This window comes from Dromiciops gliroides, chromosome 2 (assembly GCF_019393635.1).
Source record: "Dromiciops gliroides isolate mDroGli1 chromosome 2, mDroGli1.pri, whole genome shotgun sequence".
NCBI classification, from domain to species: Eukaryota; Metazoa; Chordata; class Mammalia; order Microbiotheria; family Microbiotheriidae; genus Dromiciops; species Dromiciops gliroides.
Genome location: NC_057862.1, coordinates 342,801,394 through 342,820,685, shown reverse-complemented (window position 1 = coordinate 342,820,685; position 19,292 = coordinate 342,801,394). Strand labels below are relative to the sequence as shown.

Sequence of the window (19,292 nt, the reverse complement as noted above, 5' to 3'; positions counted from 1 at the left end):
GGAGATCCTGAAATCAAGCCAGGATATGAATTAAATCATAATGATGGAAGCCCAAGGCAGTTCCTAACCATTAATGACCAGCTTGGAGTGTTTGATATCCTGAGGCATCCTGGAAAGCAGGTACCTACAGCCCGACACGCCTCCCTCATAAATGTCCTATGCAAAGGTCAAAGATGGCATTTGAAAATAAAAAGCAGAATAGGAATGTGGGATATTTTAAGATGGGAAATGAACTTTTAATTAGCCCATCAAGGGCATCCATAAGAGACTAAAGCCTCTGCATTAGCCAGATAAATCAATTGATCATTCAATCTCTACCCATTATATTTCTACATAAGGCAGTCAGGTAGCAGAATGGAGAGAGCCAGGAAAATCTGAATTCAAATCTGACCTAAGACATTTACTACCTGTGTGACCCTGGATAACTCATTTAACCTTAGTTTTCTCATCTGTAAAATGAGAACAATAATAGCACTCACATCCTAGAGTTGTTATGAAAGGAGATAATAATTATAAAGTACTTAGAACAGTACCTGACTGAAATAGTAAGCATTACATAAGTGTTAGTTATTATTATTATTGTTGTTGTTATCATTATTAAGAATAGATCAATTTCTTCATCGATGAGGAAGAGGAAAAATCTAAGAACAGAAAATAATATTTGTGATCTACATACATTCATCATTTGTAAGTCTAGAATTATGGTAGACGTTAAAAAGAAGGAAATGTGGAGGGTTTAGAAACCTGGTGATCAAACTTGAAAGTAATTATCAACACTTCACCAGGCCACAAGGAAATATTTGAAATTTCCTACCTCTCACGTTGAATACATATGAGCATAAAGTGAATGAAGCCAGCATTCTGTACCACTCATTTGATCATGGTGAGGAAGGGGTGGGGCAATCAGGAAACTAACGGGTATGACAGGGTAAGACTGTAGCAGGTATCATTCCTCTAAAAATGAGGCCCACATCCATGAAGACTGCTTACCCCAAGGTGAGGAGTGAGATTCCCATACAAACACTGGTAAAAGTTCTGGAAGGGGTGTCAAGGGGTGGGGGGGTGGTGTGGAAACACAAAAGGAAACAGATGCTAACTATCCATTATGGATAGTTATAGAGAAATCATAAAGGGAGACTGGAACCAAGTTTCAAGCAACTGTTTTCTTCATCAGATAGTTCTTCCCACAAAAAAAGAGACAAAGAATTGCTATAATGGGAATGACGGAATCATATATACCAAACAAGAAAGCAATCTCAGATTTGAAACCATCTTTAAAAGGGGGAGGGGATGAAGAGACAGAGAGATTAAAAAAAAAGGAGACAGAAAGACAGACACAAATAGAGACAGAGATACAGAGACAAAGAGAGAGACACAGAGACAGGAATGTAAAGGGCAGAGCTTCGTTTTAGCATTCTTAGAGACAACAGTCAAAGTATCTAATGTTGAGCAAAGCCCCTGCCCCAGAGAGATAGAGTCCAATAGCTCAGTGCTGATTCTACTTAACAAAGCTCTGGGCTGCTCTCTGTGGTGAAGCTAGGTTTCAGCCTGGATTCTGGACAGACCTTGCCTTTCTGGGAGTTATGTGGATGGTCATTGCTCATCTTTGACCCCTAATCCCAGAGGATTCGTCATATTCCAAGGGTAGTAATGGTCCAAGCCAAGGAGAAGACAGGAAATACCCGTTAGGATAGTTAAGAGATGCAGGTTCTGAGGCTAAGTTGACTGAACTTTTATTAGAATTTCAAATTAATCCTACTCTAATTAGAGAAAGAGATGCACTACCTTGGCCGTGCTTGGGAGTATTCCCTCCCAGACTTGCTTTGGCATAGGAAACCCAAGGGCTTTGCTTGCTGAATGCACGAGCTCTCTGGGAAACTGGTGATATAAAAAAACAAAACAAAAACTTAAGCTCATCAGGCATTGTAGCAAAAAGATGGGTGTTATGAATATTCCCTCATCTCTCTGTGTAAAAACAGAGGGTCTCTCATACTATTCCTTAGGTCCTCCAGCTCTTTATACTAAAGAAATTTCACAGACTTGACACCCTGATCCTGAGCAGATCCAATATGAGACTGTTTCAATGACCAGAGGAACTTTGTAGAAAAGGCAGAATCCTTGATTAGACTCATCCCCAAGACCTTGACGTACAGTAAATGGAAATAAGCAGGCTAACTTTGAAATAAGGAGGCTAACTTTGATAGGGTGCTCTTGGTTTAACATACTAGGGGGACTCTAAAATTTATCCCTATGTTCTTACTTTCAACTCATGAGGACCCCTAAGGGAGCAAAAGCTCAGTGTATGTTTTACCCAGCAGATTTTGTCATTTATCTTTAGCAAAAGCAACAAGAGCAATTAAGGAGCAGTCTGATATAAAATTAGCTATTGCAGCCATGATGACAAGGATCAGCAGATTTAATTGGGGTGTCCTAGGCATAATGACCTGAATGATCCAAGCACATCTGTGCTATGTCTCTTAGCATAGGTGTTCTGACTTGCTGGGAAACAATATACCAATATTTCAGATATTCTACTGGAGAGCAATTATAAATCCTGTGGCTGAAAATAAGAGGAGAAAGAAAGGTCTATTGGAGCCCCGTGCTCACCTATCTCTGTTGTCTTTTCCCTTTCAGAACCCGCTCACCTGCCCATCCCTGCAAAGACTGACTGTCCGATCTGGGCCCTTCCCTGAGGTCACAGGGTTTATAGTTCTTTTCTTAAAAATCATCTGGGTCCCCAAACACGGTTAGCTTTGTACCAATGTGAACCAGAGCAAAGACAACACGACAGAAACTGTTCCTTCTGAATCCCCTTCTCGGCTTTATTCCAGTCCTGGTCACGCCCCACTGAGTTGTATGAAGCTATTTGGGAAGACAAGTTTCCATCAGTGAAAAAAAAGGGAAGGAACATGAAGAAGAACAATGGCCCCAGAGGAGGAATTTCTGTTTGACATGAACAGATGTGCTACCCCAGGAACATCATGTCATTTCAAAAGAGCAAACACCCCAGTTGTTTGTTACACTGCCTATTTACACTCCATGCAGAGGAGACACACTTAAAAGGCTGGTTGTACTACACCTGAGCCTGCCCTACCAGGGAGATGAACTAGATATTCCAAATGTAACAGATTTGACTAAGAATTCATTTGTCATGGACCTTGAGATCATTTCCGTTGTATTTTGGGGGTCTTTATGAAAGAGAATGACAGACTTCCTCCAGGATCCAAGCAACGTGATTCCATCAGTACCCAGACCACCAGCAACTTCCTTAGATTGGATATTTGACCATTAGAGTAACTCAAGTGTTTATCTAATTAGCAATTAGCTCTGTGATGAAAATTTTTTTAACTATGGAAGAAACATTAGAAATAGCTGTAGAGTAAAATCTATAGGCTGGGGATGGCCAACATAGCAACCCACACAATCAGGAGAGTGAGTCTTCTCCACCACGTCTGCTGGCTGTTTTTGGCATCTGGGGCTTTGTCACCAGATGCAGCTCGAATGACTTAATGCAACGGGTCAAGGAGAAGCTTGTGATCCACAGACCTTCCAAGGAGGCTCGATGGCCCAGCAAAGCATGAAAGTAAGACCCGTGCTCCTGAAGCGGAACAGTCTGGATTCAGTGGACTTTGTGAAACAGCCCCACCACCGCAGAAGCAAATCCCAACAAGTCCGCTTCAAGGAGGATGGAGCTAGTAAGAATCAAGCTGGCCTGGCAGAGATTGATGTCCAAACAGATCAAGACTCCACCCTGACAGGGAAGGTGCAGGCATCTCGGCACCATCATCTACCCAACTATTCCCTCTCCTTTCCCAGGTCCCAGAAGGGGGGGAACATTCGGAACATTGCAATCCAAACTTCCCCCAGCCTTAGGAAGCACTTCCCTGTTTTTAAAAGGAAAAAGCTCACAGCCAGCAAGTCACTAGTGGAAATGCCCACAGGGTCTAAAAACTCCATCCAAGTCAATGGCAATCTCTCAGAGCAGGACATCATGTCTTCTGATCTTGCCTATTTACGGATCACTAGGCATTTAGATGATGTGCCTCATAGAGGTAAGAAAGCGCATCCATTTTTTCCCAGAGTGTCCAAGGCACAAAGCAATGGGCCTGTTAGCATCTGCTTTGAAGCAGATGCTCTGGGGCCCCCAGAAAAGGTGACAGCTTCTATACAAGTTCCTGATGACATATGTCACAGCCCTCCGTGGGGTACCAAAGCCCCCACTTACAGCATGGACAGGCCTGCTGAATTAAGCAACACAATACATCCTTGTGCTAATTTGTGCCCAGGGGATGTAAATGGCAGGCTGCCCTCCTCCTGCTTGAGTACTGCCAGCGGTGCTCACTCCTTGCCTGGCAGAGATAAAACGGACCCTGAATTGCTTTTGCCCAAAGACACATCTGTCATGAAAGAGCAGGTTCCTTTATCACCTCCATCAAAGGGAACTTGCACTCCTTCACCTCCACAGACTCATAGCTCCTCGCCTTGTTTCCTTGGAGAGCACAGACAGGCAGACCCTCCTGAAACTGTTTCTGACTGTGCTACACTGGGTAATGATCACAAGGACCTAATATCATTGACAACTAGCAACATGACAAAATCTGCTACTGAGTGTCGGGAGGAAAAAGAGAAAAATCCCAGCCAGGCAGATCCTTTGGAGTTTAAAAACTGTTTAGGAAGCTTTCACCTCCAGTCTTCTCTCCCAAGGAGTGAAATCAAACCTCCAACCAACAAAGAGATTAAAGGAATTAATCAAATTCACCTGGCACACGGTGAACTGTGTGACCTCCAAGGGAGACTGCAATCCGTGGAGGAATCTTTGCACTCAAACCAAGAGAAGATTAAAGTCCTTTTGAACGTAATTCAAGACTTGGAAAAAGCCAGAGCCCTCACTGAAGGGTAGGATGAGTTTTGATATTAAAAATTTTTGTTAAGTCATTTATCAAAAAAAAAAAAAAACAACTTGCAGTAATGGGTTTCAACTGTTAAAAGATCTTAGGAATTCTCAAGATGTTGTTTTTTCCAAGCCATTGATCCTTGAAATTTTCAATCCCTGAATGAACTTGAATGATTAAAAAAAAAATAGATAGTATCTCTTTTACAATACAGGGATTTGTTTACTCTATGGAGTCTTGGAGGGAATCATATTGGATCCCTTGATATTCTCCTCTCTTTAGCAATGAATTGGGAATGGGCAAAAGCAAGACTTGGTAGGGTCCAGATTTCATGATTTTTATACAAGTACAATTATGTTGTACAAATCTAATCAGTGTAGCAAAGTGAACAAAGAACAGAATTCTAAGAGGCTATAGGCTAAAATCCCAGCTCTCTTATTTACTCTCTATGTGACCTTGAACAAATTCTGTTACATCTTAATACTTGTTTTTTCCTTCATTTGTAAATGAAGGGGATGAACTAAGATGATTGATCCCTAATGTCCCTTCCAAATTTTAATTTATAATCATTTATCAATGGTAGGCCTATGTATGAAACAAAGAGACAGGAAACAGGGAAATAGGATGTCTTTCTCTTCCCCATCCCCAAATATCAGTATGTAACTTTGAATTGGTTTAAACTAGTATTGAACTAAAGTACATCCCATTTTGGTAACCTACATTCAATCGATGGCCCAGTGAAAACATAACTAACTGAAAGGAACAGTGAACTGAAAGCAATAGAAGTGGATTTAGAGGATAGGATGTATATGGGGAGGATTCTTTGCTAGGAAAATTCAGTAAGAATATTGTATGGAGTTTGAGGACATAAAGGAATTAGAAGAATAGTCTTCAAGGGAAAATCCATCTATTTCCCTCTCTGGATACGCGCGCACACACACACACACACACACACACACTCATAAACGTCTATCTCTAGGGCCAAATAAAGGTAGGGCCAGTGGTGGGTGGTAAACTTTTGCTCCTTCAAATAAGAATCAATATTACTTTGCAAGTGGGGGTAGGGGCCAATGTGGTACATTAGATTGAGAGTACTGAGACTTTAGTTTAATCTCCACGATTCCACTACCTTTGATGTATGACTTTGAACAAGATACAATCTCCCTCAGTTTTCTATCTAACAAATGGGACTAAGAATACCTATCTTGCCTACCTCATAGGACTAATGTAAGGATCAAAGGGGAAAAAAACAAATGTGAATAATATATTTTTTAAAACTTAAGAGTATAAAAACACAAAATAGTCTTAATATATTTTGCTTTTTTCTTGCTCTTTTGGTATTGATCCACCCACTTTGCCTTGGTATCACTAATTAATGCAGGTAGGGTGCTATGCTTTATGAACTGAATGAGTTGGAAAAGCAATTATAGGCTCTATCCATGAACTAACCCAGCATAATGCTTTGTGTTGCAGGCGTAACTTCTACAGAACTGGCCAGGACCTCAACAACTGCAGCACTTGTCAGAACACAGCATGCATCATATACAGGTACCTCGTTGCAACACAGGTTGGTGGTTGGCACATATAGACCACAGAGGGCCAAGGAAGCTTGACCTTCCAAACAAAATCTCCTCTCATATGCCCAGAAGTCAGCCTAGAGGAGAGTAGCTTTTGACTGCATGGATTTTGAGAACTGGGGAGGGTGGGGTAAACATCCAGTGGCATGATCATATTCTATAGGAAGGTTAAAGCCTGCTTAGGCCTTATCATTCAAAATGCACCCTGTCTATATGAGTCTTCTTGATTATGCTGTGTAATACCCTGGCTGTGTACCAGTGAGTATGTACAGTATTTCCTTTGGGAGTAAGGTTGGTGTCTCTAATGAAATGTATTTTACAAGAGACAAAAATCAATACTCCTCTAGCTGGAAGCTTACTTTAAGAGGTAACTGAAATTAAAAGTTACCAAGAGATTCCCAGAAATGAATTTCTGGAATCTACTTTTCCTTGAAAAGGCATAAACAAACTCCAACCTCCTACTATCTTTTTTCCCCATCAGACATAAGACTTGAGCAGCTGAACCCCATATGGACTGCTTTGCTCCATTAAATATCTCCACTTATGCAGCTGTTTCATGAGGCATCTTCTAAACATAGGGTCATGTATCTTACAATCAGTGCTCTCTTCCTGGGACACACACTAATCATTCAGGGCCTTTGAATAGGCATGGGGCGGGGAGGAGGGGGGGAGAGAGAAAAAGTGACTTTTTCATCATCTCTCTAGAAACCTGTCCATTTTAGATCAACAAGGTCAGCCCTGCATCAGGTTTTTGCTGAGTGAAATACAGTTCCATAGAGAAGACTAAGAAGGAAACAGGCATAGAAAGGGGAAATGACTTGCCCAAGGCCAAGCTAGTAGAAAATACCAGAGCGAGGATTCGAAGCCAGACCTCTTGACTCTAAATCCATTGTTATTTCCACTATGGTAACCTGATTTCTCTTACTCTAGATATAAATTTACAATGTGAACTAAGATCCACTCACCTTCATTGAAGTTCTACTCTGATGCTTCATCATAACATAGAGATGACCCTGGATGTTTAAAGGCTATGTTAGCAGAGCACAAGTTCCTGAGGGTCCTACAAAACTGGAAAAGCTTTGTATATGAGACCCAAGACAGGCTGTGTGTTTGCCATATAAGGAGTAGACTACCTAACAGAGGATCGTCTAATGTAAACACGCAGTGTACCTCAGAGGTCATCTAGTCCAATCCCCTTATTTTACAAAAAAGGAAAAGGAGAGAGAATGAATTACCCAAGGTAATTCATAGGTAGTAGGGGGAAAAACTAGGATTAAAAGTGAGGTCTCATTCCAAATCTAGTACCACTTCCACTAAAGCATACTCTGCATCAATATTTGTGTTATTCTTCATATTTGTCATTTTTTTCTGGCATAAGAATATCCCATTACATTCATAGACCACACAATTTGTTCAGTCATTCCCTAATTGTTGAACACATGGGGTGTTTCCACTGTTGTGCAATTAAAAACAATGCTATTAATTTTAAATAGATAATGGTTTTTCCCCTTCACTAAAATACTTAGGGTATGTTCCTTCTAGTCAGATCCTAGGTCAAGTCGATAAAAAGTGTTATTGCTTTTACTGAGCAAAGACAAATTGCTTTCCAGAGTATTATATTGATGGGCATAGTGGTACAAGTTTATAATCCCAGCTACCAAAAAGGCTAAGGCTAACAGATATCTTGAACTCAGGAGTTATGATCTGCAGTAGAATAAACCGATTGGGTGTCTGCACTAAGTTCAATATTAATATGGTGAACCCTGGAGAATAGGAAGCTACCAGGTTAGCTAAGGAAAGGTAAACCAGCCCAGGTTGGAAACAGCAGATCACAGGTTCCAGCTGTTCACAGTGGGACTGTGGACATGAGTAGCCCCTGCACTTCTAACCCAGGCAAGACAGTCTTTAAATCTACCCCTCCCCAAATGCACTAATCCATAGTTCCACCAACAGTGTAACATCCTATATAGTTCTTCACAGTGTCACCAACATTGAATTTACCATTTTAAGTCAACCTCATCAACTTAATGGATTACAGTAGAATTTATGAAGTTTATTTTTGTTTTTATCTATGTTCCCCTTATCTTAGAGAGCTGAAAAGTTTTTGGGTGGTTATTGATAATTTGTGTTTCTTCTAGTCCTCTCTTAACTACTTCTCTTAATATTAGAGTTTTCTATCAATTCCTTTTATATTTTGCATGCCGCAATATTGTCATAAATAGAAAGAGGAAGACCCTGTCCAATGATCTTCTGTAGATCCTTAAATCTGAAACTCAGGCAATAGTTTGGCTTGTCCAGTTCTCTGATGGGGGGCACACATGGTTAAGATTTTCCAAAGGCAGCAGGCTAACAGAGAGATCGTCCTCTCTGGGTACTGAGAAATGGAATGGGTAGAAACTTATTGTTTCAGCCTGAATCACAGACTCAAAACAAAACTAGTAAAAGAGGATGAAACAGAATAATGAAATATTTTCATTCATTGACCAGGGTTAAAATACTCCCTGTAGGCAGTGGGAGGCTACAAAGTATCCTTTTCCTTTCCTTTTCTGTCCCTAAGGATATCCGACATAATTAGAGTGGGTTGAATAGTTTGATTAAGGTCCAGTCATTCAACAGGCAGCTGTTACTTCACATGGTAGGTGGGTGTATACCTAATATTTTAATAATAACATCAACAAAGTTTTCCCTAATTAGCCAATACATATGAACTAGTAGGACAATCAAGTCTATCCACATGATTGTCATTACCAGTAAATCAATAATTAACCATTTAGCAAGTAATTACTATGTGACAGTCACTGTGCTAAGACTAAGGATAAAAAGAAAAAGCAAAAATAGTATTTGCCTTCAAGGAGTTTACCTTCTAAGAGGGGAGACATGTACATTAATAGGTGTAAATGTGTGTGTGTATGTTTGTGTTTGTGTGCGTGTGTATATAAAGAATATGGTAGGTAATAATCAGAGAGGATTACCCTAGTAAAGTATTGACTCATTAAGGCACTAATAATCTCTTCCCTTAATTACTTTTGTTGTTGTTCAGTCATTCAGTCAAGTATGACTCTTAGTGACCCTATGGACCACTTCTATCCTTCACAACCTCTTGAAGTTTGTCCAAGTTCATGTTCATTGTTTCCATGACACTATATATCCATCTCATTCTTTGCCAGTCCCTTTTCCTTTTGCCTTCAATCTTTCCCAACAAGGCTTTTTCCAAGCCTCCTAATTTGGCCCTTTATATCCAATCTCACCCCCCTCCAAATCATGCTCTATTCGGCGGCCAAAGTAATGTTTCTAAGACATAGGTCTCACCATGTCACATACCTGCTCAAAAGTCATCAATGCCTCCCTGTTCCCCTTATAATCTAGGTCCAACTTATCTTTACTTCCTTTCACCTCATCTATGTTCTAGCCAAACAAGTCTGCTAGATATTCCTTGACCTCAACAGTCCTTTTCCTCTTCTTCTCCCTTTGCCTCTACAGACACCATCCTCCATTCCTGTAATACCTTCAATTCAATTCAATTCAACAAATATTTAATAAGGAGCTCATTACTTTCCAGTAATTCCAGACTGATTACAAGATGATACTTTTTATGGGACTACAACATCTCATGAATCCTTCTGCTAAGGCATGTAAAGCTTACCACCCATGCGGCCATGGATGAAACACCCACACGAAATATAATTCTCTCTCTCTCTCTCTCTCTCTCTCTCTCTCTCTCTCTCTCTCTCTCTCTCTCTCTCTCTCTCTCTCCCCACCCCCACCATCTAATATGACTCACATAATCTATAAAACAAGAAATGGTCATAGAACTGAAGAGAACCTTCTTACAACTCCCTCCCCTTTCCAATTCTTCATAAGCAGCAGCATGCAATAGGACAAAGCCTTTAGACTAAGAAGCAGAAGGTGCAAGTTAACATATTCAATTTGTCACTAACTTGCAGTGTGCCCTTGACCAACTCATTTCACTTCTTTGGCATCTCTGTTTTGTTCATTTTACACTGAGAAGTGTGGACTTATATGACTCCTAAGCTTCTTTCCAACTCTTTCATTCAGTGAGTGCAATGAGTCAGTGGCTTAATTCATGGATCTCCCTCATTACCATTCAGAACGACACTATTTTTAAAGTTCCCTCTGTCCCAGAATTTGAGCCACTGCAAAGAAGGGGCAATTAACTTGATGAAAGAAAAGAGATCAGAACAAAAGCCCATCACCTCAGCAGTGGGATAAGAACTGTCATTTTTACATTTCAAATTACTTCAAACCTTGTGTCACATCCTGGAAAGTCATTTCTTACAAACTAATGAATAAGTGATGAGAAAATGCTTCCTTGGGCCTCGTTAAGCAATGGTCTCCATAATGATGGATGAATGTGGTACACATTGCAAGACCCAAGGAACACAGAGACATGATGGATTTCTTTGGGGTCTGTTGCTGGTAAATTAAGAATACAGGAAGCTTATTAGTTACTTATTCTCTGACCAAAACTCCAAAGGGACATTCATTGGACTTTAGTTGTAAGATTGCAGTATCTTTAAAATGGAGAGGAAAGAGGATTTTTTTCCTTTCTAATTCTCCCATCTGTGTTTTTTTTTTATTTCTGGGATTCTCAAAATCTCAAAAGGGGTCTAATTTAATCTGCACCTAAATGAAAACCAAGGTTCCCAGTATTCCCAAGTGGGTTTCTCAGCCTCTGCAATGAACTCCAGTGATTGGTGGCAATCTCTTAAAGGTAGTACATTTCATTTTTGTACAATCTCAATTTTTAAGAAGTTTTTTCCTTATCTCAAGCTTATTCTTTCCCTCTTCATCTCCATTTCTTGGTTTTCATGGTTTATTTCTTAAAGTCCCAGCTTAATCCCCACTTTCTAAAAGATATCTTTCCCAACCCCCTTTACTGTTAGTGTCTTCCCTCAGTGAATTATCTCCAATTCATCTTGTCCATGTCTTGTTTGCACATAGTTGTTTTCCTGTTGTCTCCCTTGTTAGACTATGTGCTCTTTGAGAGCAAAGGCAGCTTTTGACCTTTCTTTGTATTCGAAGTGCTTAGCATAGTGCCTGGCACATAGTAAAATCTTAATAAAAATGTGTTGACTGGTGATAACTTTCACCCATTGGTATTAGTTCGGATCTCTGAAGCCAAGCAACAGAATTCTAAGCCTCCTTGTGTGTGGAAAAGCCCTTTAAATATTTAAAGAGTACCTGAGGTTATCATTTACTGACCTTCCTTAAATGAGATAATATTTGCAATGGGCTTATTAGCACATTTCCTGGAGTATAGTAGGCACTTCATAAATGCTTTTCCTCCTTCCTATAGATCTTCCCTTCTCCAAGATAAATATACTTGGTTCTGCAACTGACCCTTGTATCACATGGGTTTAGTACATTTACCATTGTGTTCACCTCCTTCTAGTTGTTCATGTTACAGACCCTGCCAAGATGTAGCATGCAGAACTTGGTACAGTAATATAGATGTGGTCTAACCATTTATTAGGGGGTAGTACATTCCACTTTGGGAATACATGTGCAACCGTGGCTAAGTCACTTAAGTTCTCCATGCTCTCAGGCAACTCTCAAAAAAGCTAAGTCCAAAAAAAAAAAAAAAAAGCTAAGTCACTGAGCTCCTGTTGGTCTGTATCATAGGGGGAGTTTCTTCATTGGGAGTCCCTCATAGCAATTAAATTACAAGTCCAGTCCCATTTATTAAAAAATAAATAGATAGAGATTGGATTCACTTTGGGGAATTGCTATATCTTGCCTAATTATGCAGTTTTGTTCTGTTTTGTTTTGCAACTGTTTGTGCAAGTAATAGTCTTGCAGACTTGCCTCAGGGCACTGAGAGGGTATAGCTTGCACAGGGTCTCCCAGTCAGTATGTACCAGAGTTGAGACTGGAGTTCTTCTTGACTTCAAGGCTGACTCTGACATTGTGTTGATTCTCTTCAAGCTTAATAAGGTATGAAACAGAATGTGCCCCACATCCCAAAGATTCACTTAGAAGAGGAGATGGCATTGTTTTTCTAAGCATTTCTTGGTGAAATAGAAATTCCAAAAGGGGACATTAACTTTTAGGCTACTTTCCAGCAAAGATAGCTCCCTGAGAGCAGGGTCCTGGGGGAATATGACAAATGGTAAATACATTCTGATAAGCAATGGAAAGGAAGGATAAGTTGGAAAGGTCATTGCAAGTTTTATCAGCCCAGGAGTGGCGTGAAAGGTATTGGGGATAGGGACATTGAACAGAAAAGTGAGTTTGCTGAAACTTTGCCTAACAACTTTGCCAAGGATTCAGTGACCTCCTCCCTGACTGATATATCTGCTGTAGCACTGGTTGATTTTAAAATGCCTGATGTTTTCTAGCTTTAACCACTACTATTAGTACTAATTAGCATTTATATAACACTTCAAGGTTTGCAAAGTGATTGAGAGATAGATATAGATATTTTCATTTGATTTTCAAAACAGTCCCATGAAGTAGGTATTATTACTATCCCCATTTTACAGATGAGGAAACTGAGGATTAAAGAGGTCCACTGGCTTGCCTAGGGTCACATATCTGAAAAGCATCTGAGGCTAAATTTGAACTCAGGTCTTCCTGACTCCAGGTCTAGTACTCTATTCATTCTACCACCAACTAAGTAAAAAAGAAAGCTTTCTTTCTAAGGAACTACAAAGAAAGTTATATAACTGCCTGACTCTGAATGCATATAGGTGCTTTAAAAGTCCTAACTTGAGAGTGGAAGTAAGGGCAGAGATAGGGAGGATGGAAAGAAAAAACCAAGGGGAAATTGCCAACTGAGCAGACTTGTGTCCTGGTCTTCCCTAAGCCCAAACGAGAAGAGAAAATGAGGCCCCATAACTCCACACCAGGGGCCTCGGTTTGCATTATGCATGACTTCTGGGATTCATTTGTTGCCTCTTCTTTCTCCCACACTTCCTGGCTCCTCCGGCCTCATCTGAGCTCAAATAGTGAAATGGAAATCCACCCTGACATTTCTCCTCCAATTAAGGTTAAAACCAATTAAATCCTAATTTTGCTCCCCAATCAAGAGTCCAAGTGCTAAGAAAGGCCCATGGCAAATCCCTTAGGATCAATTAAAAACACCTGAACAAAGAAAGTGAGGCAAAAAATTGCTGACCACCATCCCCCCCCACCCCCCCAAGAAAGAATGTTCATAAATGTGTTTGTGAACAAAGAAATGTGCATGGAGCCAAATGACTGCATTGTTTCATATTGTTCCTAAGACCGCAGGAGTTTCTCATTTTCTCTGACACCGTGGACCAAGAACTGCTTCTTCACCCTTATTAGTTCATATACTGATAAATTACAGAACTGTAGAATCACAGCAACTCAGAGCTTCAAGGAACTTCAGAGGCTATCCAGGCCAAACACAAGAACCTATCCCAGAATTCTTCCCATAATATACTGGACAAATGGTCATCCAGCCTTCACTTGACCTGCAGCAAAAGGGAGGCCCTTACTCCCCGAGGCAGCCCGTTCCTTTTTATGTAGATCTAATTTTTAAGGAAAGTTTTTTTCCTTCAGCCTCAACCTACCTCCCTGTAATGTCTACCCTTCATTCCTAGTTCTGCTCTATGGGACCAAGCAGAAAGAGTCTAAAGCCTTCTCCTAGAACTGACCTTCAAATACTTGTAAGTCCACAGTCATTCTTTATTTGAGACCAAAGATTCCCACTGACTTCGGTCACTCCTCAAGTCATGGTCTCCAGTCTCCTCATTATCCTGATTGCTTTCCCTGTCAATGTGCTCCCTAAAATGTGACACCTTGAACATGATACTGACCAAAGAATAGTTTCATACATTGCAAACATTAAAGTGCTATATAAACTCTAGTTGTTTCTCTTATTGTTATTATCCTGTAAGTCAACCAATGAATATATGAAAATATTCTTTACAGGATAATAATCACTATAACAACTAGAACTTACACGTCACTTTAATGTGCACAAAGTGCTTTAATTCTATTATTTTATTTGATCTTTGTGGCAACTTTATGAGGTAGGTGCCATTATTATCCCCATTTTATAGATGAAGAAACTGAGACCCAAGGAGGGTAAGACTTGACCAGGGTAACACAGCTAAAGTGTCTGAGGATGGATTCAAATTTGGGACTCTTAAGTTCAGTGCTCTATGAACAAACCTCTATGCACTCTATGTTGCATCTACTGCAACTTTTGTTTTGCACATGGCAAAAATTGTGTATTTTATCTGGGACCTCTTCATATTGTCTCTGGCGGTAAGGACTTAAGAAGGAGGTGTCCCCTGATCTTAGGGTCAAGGCATCATTTCCAAGTATACAAAAGGGGAACAATAGGTGGCAACTGAGGGAAAAGGAGGTTCAGGGATTTGAATGAAGTTGCATGGTCAGGTGGCATTTAGAGTCCTTGGGTTTCCTGTCCATTGCTCAGCTGTTGAGACAACAAACCTCATGCCTTTCTGTCTACCACAAAGCCATTCCTTAACCTCCCCCCCCCCCCCCCCCCCGCCAAAAGGCCAGTTGGCTAGAAATGCCGTATCAACAAGTAGTCCCATGAATTTAGTTACAACTGTTAGCTTAAATTATTTAGTGCTTGCCTTTTTTGTTTGTTCATGACTCTTCCTCAGCATGGTGACAGATAGACCATGAGCCCTTCACCCCACCCTAATCACAGTTTTCTCTCTGGGTAGCAATGAAATTCACAATGGAAACACATTTCTAGTCATCATATTTTTTAATCTTGTTTTGAGCTATGCAGTAACCAATATTTTTTGCCTACTGTAAGGAGTAAAGCTGATGACAGCCAAAGCAAACTACATTCACATACATACCAAATACAACAAACTAAAGTTACCTCCTGAGTGGTAGTATGGTGTCATTTTAATGGACAGACAGACAGTCAACTTTTGAGTCAGGAAGGTTTTAGTTCTGATTCTGATAGATATTCACTGGGTGACTATAGGCAAATCCCCTAAACTCTCCAGGCCATAGGCAACTCTCTAAGATAACAAGAGACTGGATGGGGGCAGCTATGTGGCGCAGTAGATAGAGCACCAGCCCTGGAGTCAGGAATACCTGAGTTCAAATCCGGCCTCAGACACTTAATACTTATTAGCTGTGTGACCCTGGGCAAATCACTTAACCCCAATTGCCTCACTAAAAAAAAAGAGACTGGATGAGTTGCCAATCTGCACCCATGAAAGGAAATCCCATGCTGGGAACTTCCCCAGACTGATAAGATTACAAGTTCAAATTAACCCTAGCCCCCCATTTCCCAAAGTTATCTCCCTGGGAAGACAAGCTTAAGATCTGGAGCATACCACTATACAAATCATCAGTCTTTTGTCTATTTACATGGTTGTCATCATCCTAATTTAAGCCTTCATTGTCTCACCTGGACTACTGCAAAGTTTCTTAATTGGTCTACCTGTTTCCAGTCTCTTTCTTCTCTAATTAATCTTCCATACAGTTATCATATTGATAATCCTAAAGCACAAATTTTATTACATCACTCCCTTGCTCAAGCAATTCAAATGGCTCCCTCTTGCCTCCAAGAGCAAATACAAATTTTACTTTGGCAAGTAAACCCTTCATAATCCGGAAGCAGATTAGTTTTCTGAACTTATTGTACATGACTTTTCTCCACACATCATCTATTCCAACCAAATTGACCTTGCTGTTCTACTTACAAAATATTTCCTCTCTTATCTCCATGACTTTGCAAGGCTATGAATCCCTCTTGCCTTCTCACCTCTGCTCCAGACTCCCTTGTTTCCTTCTAGATTTACCTCCTGTGATGCTACAATAAGACATATCTTGATCCTTTTAATTACTAGTGCCCTCCCCACCACCAGAAATTTATATTTATTATGGATGCTTCAAATTTACTTACTTGTATCCATGCTATTCCACACTCCCACAGAAGGTAAGCTCCTCAAAGGCAGAAATTGTTTCATTTTTGTCTTTGTATACCTAGCAGTGCCTGCAGCACAGTCAGTGTCTAATAAATGCTTGCTGAATGAATGGTGCTACTAAGGATCTTTACTTCCTGCCTCTCACAATTTGCCTTCTGCCCTTTCTTCTCCCCTAAGTCGTAAGCAAAAAGAAGTAGGATTTACAACTCTGGAAATGTATAGGTAATAAAATAGATGGAATTCATTTCAATGCATTAATAGCTAAAGAGTTGGAAACGTGGCATAAATATTTAAGAAAGGAGGATTAACAGAACAGTACAGGGATGGTTGTCTGTATGAATACCATAAATGACCACCAGAAGGCCATATTGTATATTCTCTTACCTCACTATCTAATTCACAACCCCAAATCTTCCCAATCTTTCCATCCTTTCTTCTTCTCTTGCCTTCCAACTTGCCCTTTTAAGTTAGTACACATGACAAATATTCACTGAGATGGAGAAGGGAACAATGGAGAAGGGAGCAAAGATTTATAAAGCACTTACTATGTGCCAGGCATTATGCTAAGAGCTTTACAAATATTATCTCATTTGATCCTTACTCAAAACAGCCCTGGGAGGTAGATGCTGCTACAGCTGGGGAAACTGAGGCAGGCAAAGGTTAAGTGATTTGCCCAGAATCACACAGACACTAAGTGTCTGAGGCTAGATGCAAACTCAGGTCTTTCTGACTCTAGGCTCGCTGCTCTAGCCACTGTTCCATCCAGCTGCCTCTAGTTATAAAAAGTATTCCTCTTTGGGACAGGGAGGCTGGAGTTAACATGCCAACTTCTTAGCTTAGAGTTACAGTACTCAAATTGAAATTTATTACAAAGGGTGATGGAGATTTCTGAAGCTCAGTCTCCGGCTTATTTATGGGCTGGATGAACCTGTGATTCTCAGAAAGCTCATCAGAATACAGATGCCCTGGGAGGAAAGGATGAACTTGCCAGCCCCAAATGGCTGGCAGTTGTGAAGCTGAAAATTGCACTCTATAAATAATCAGGAAACTGGTCATTAGGAGAAAGTTTTAGGAACATTCTCCCTCCAGGCTAAGAGATATGTGTTTGGAGGAGGGGGAATCTCCCACTTTCCCAAACTGTAATTGTTCCCCAAAGGTCTGTGGTTTCAATAAAGTTTTGCTTTACAAAGTGTCTGTGATTTATTGATATGGACAGAAACTGAACTACCCCTTATATAGCCATTGATTCTTACAGCTAATTTAGAAGAAAGTTCCCAAAGGTCAATAAATCTTGGAGCACCTGGGTACTATGGTGATAGGTGCCATGGAAATGCACTGGCCAGCAGGGAAAATTTAAAAAAAAAAAAAGGAGAAATTTGGTAGATGTGCTTCCTGCTGGTACAGAGAATGTATCAGTCATTCCTCAGTCTACTTATAGGGAAGCTTCCTTCCACATGGTTTATTATTGTTACCTGGCTCCATTTCTCTTTTTAAAAAAGGTGTGCCCACCTCCTCTCGTATGTGCCTTTATTGCTGAGGGCACCCACAATTTGCCCTGCCAGAGCATAGAGGAATTAAACTAGGACATCTAAAAAGGGCACATGCCTACAGGGACACAGAGTCCTTCCATTATCCTCATAAGAACAGGGCCTGGGTGTAGAAGCTCCTCATTTTATCTATGTTGGTGAAGAGAGATATATAGTATTGTCCTTTCCAGGAAAGCTGAATCTAAAAATCTGCAGTTCTGTACTTTGGAAAGACTCATAGGGCAGGCTGTTTTACACTGCAATAAAGTTGTCTCCATCAGTCCTCCAAGCTTTAGTTCATGGTGGAGTAGGGTGGGTGGGATCTCTCAGGAACTCTGACTTCCTTTTATCTCTGTGTTGGATCAGACTCCCCAAGCTTGGTTTCTTCAATCAAAGCCCAGGAAAAAAATTCATATTTCCAGTTGAAAATGATGTCCATTTTATCACCTTGTTTTCTCAGGGCACTAATTGTCTTGGCCTGATTTGATCCAGTTTCCCTCCTGCTGCCTCTAAATCTGTTTAGAGTTAAGTGTGGGACAAATTAGTGTCTTTTCCCACCTCTTTCCTTCTCCAGCTCAAATGCTAATACATTTGCTATCTCTTTAGCCTGCTGATGGTGTGATGGGAATTGCAACTCTGCTGATCTCACAGGCTAGTAGATGATAGTTGAGAGAGTCCTTGGAAAACTTTAAGCTATTATAGCAGATATATGTAAAGTGGTATGGTTTTGGCACAGCCCTAATTCTAGCTTCCTCCAGTATCTTTTTATTTTTCGGAGTACATTCAACTCTCCAGAATTCAAGTCTATTCTTATCCTCCTGTCTTTTATATTTCCAAGTCCCCTTTGCAGTTTGCTTTCCCACACTCTTCTTCTTGGCTGCCTAAGACCTGGGATGGTAGCCCAACCAACTATAGAGAAGTCTACCTCTGCTTTCTAGAACAGTAACTGATCAGCTGAAAACTTAAGCTGTTTTGTGAAGTAATAGAAAGGATTAGTAAGGATTTCATCCATTCTCAATTTGCTTTCCAGCAAGTTTAAATATCCCCCACTTCCTATATCCCTTGCACTTACTTGTGACATTTTCAAAGGGCTTTAGGCTCTTAGAATATTTTAGTGGGAAGGAACCTCATAAGTCTATCTAGTTCAACTCAATGATCACCATACAGAAGGGACTCCATAATAGTCACTGATGACAATTATGATGACCTGTGGGGTTCAAAGCCCTTTAAATGCAGGCAGTCTTACAGAACTATACCTAGATAGTATAATGAATAGAGAGTCAGACCTGGAATCCCAGGAAGACCTGAGTTCAAATCCAACCTCAGACACATATTGGCTGTGTAGCCTTGGGCAATTCACTTAACCCTGTTTGCCTCAGCTTCCTT

At 40.4% G+C, this 19,292-nt stretch overlaps 2 protein-coding genes across 5 annotated transcripts in view; one reads left to right on the top strand and one right to left on the bottom strand.

Annotated features, from left to right (window-relative positions):
• Positions 1–19,292, bottom strand: part of DOCK2 (dedicator of cytokinesis 2) — a 500,741-nt gene that overhangs the window by 206,016 nt on the left and 275,433 nt on the right. The gene's annotated exons all lie outside the window — the stretch shown is intronic.
• The window catches only part of INSYN2B (inhibitory synaptic factor family member 2B), a 151,787-nt gene that overhangs the window by 96,543 nt on the left and 35,952 nt on the right, over positions 1–19,292 (top strand). For all 4 annotated transcript variants that reach the window (XM_043986517.1, XM_043986514.1, XM_043986516.1 and 1 more), the window contains 2 exons: positions 2,635–4,896; positions 6,366–6,440. In XM_043986517.1, coding sequence (XP_043842452.1) covers positions 3,563–4,896; positions 6,366–6,440 — 1,409 coding nt within the window. In that variant the 5' untranslated portion in view covers positions 2,635–3,562. The remainder of the gene's footprint in view (positions 1–2,634; positions 4,897–6,365; positions 6,441–19,292) is intronic.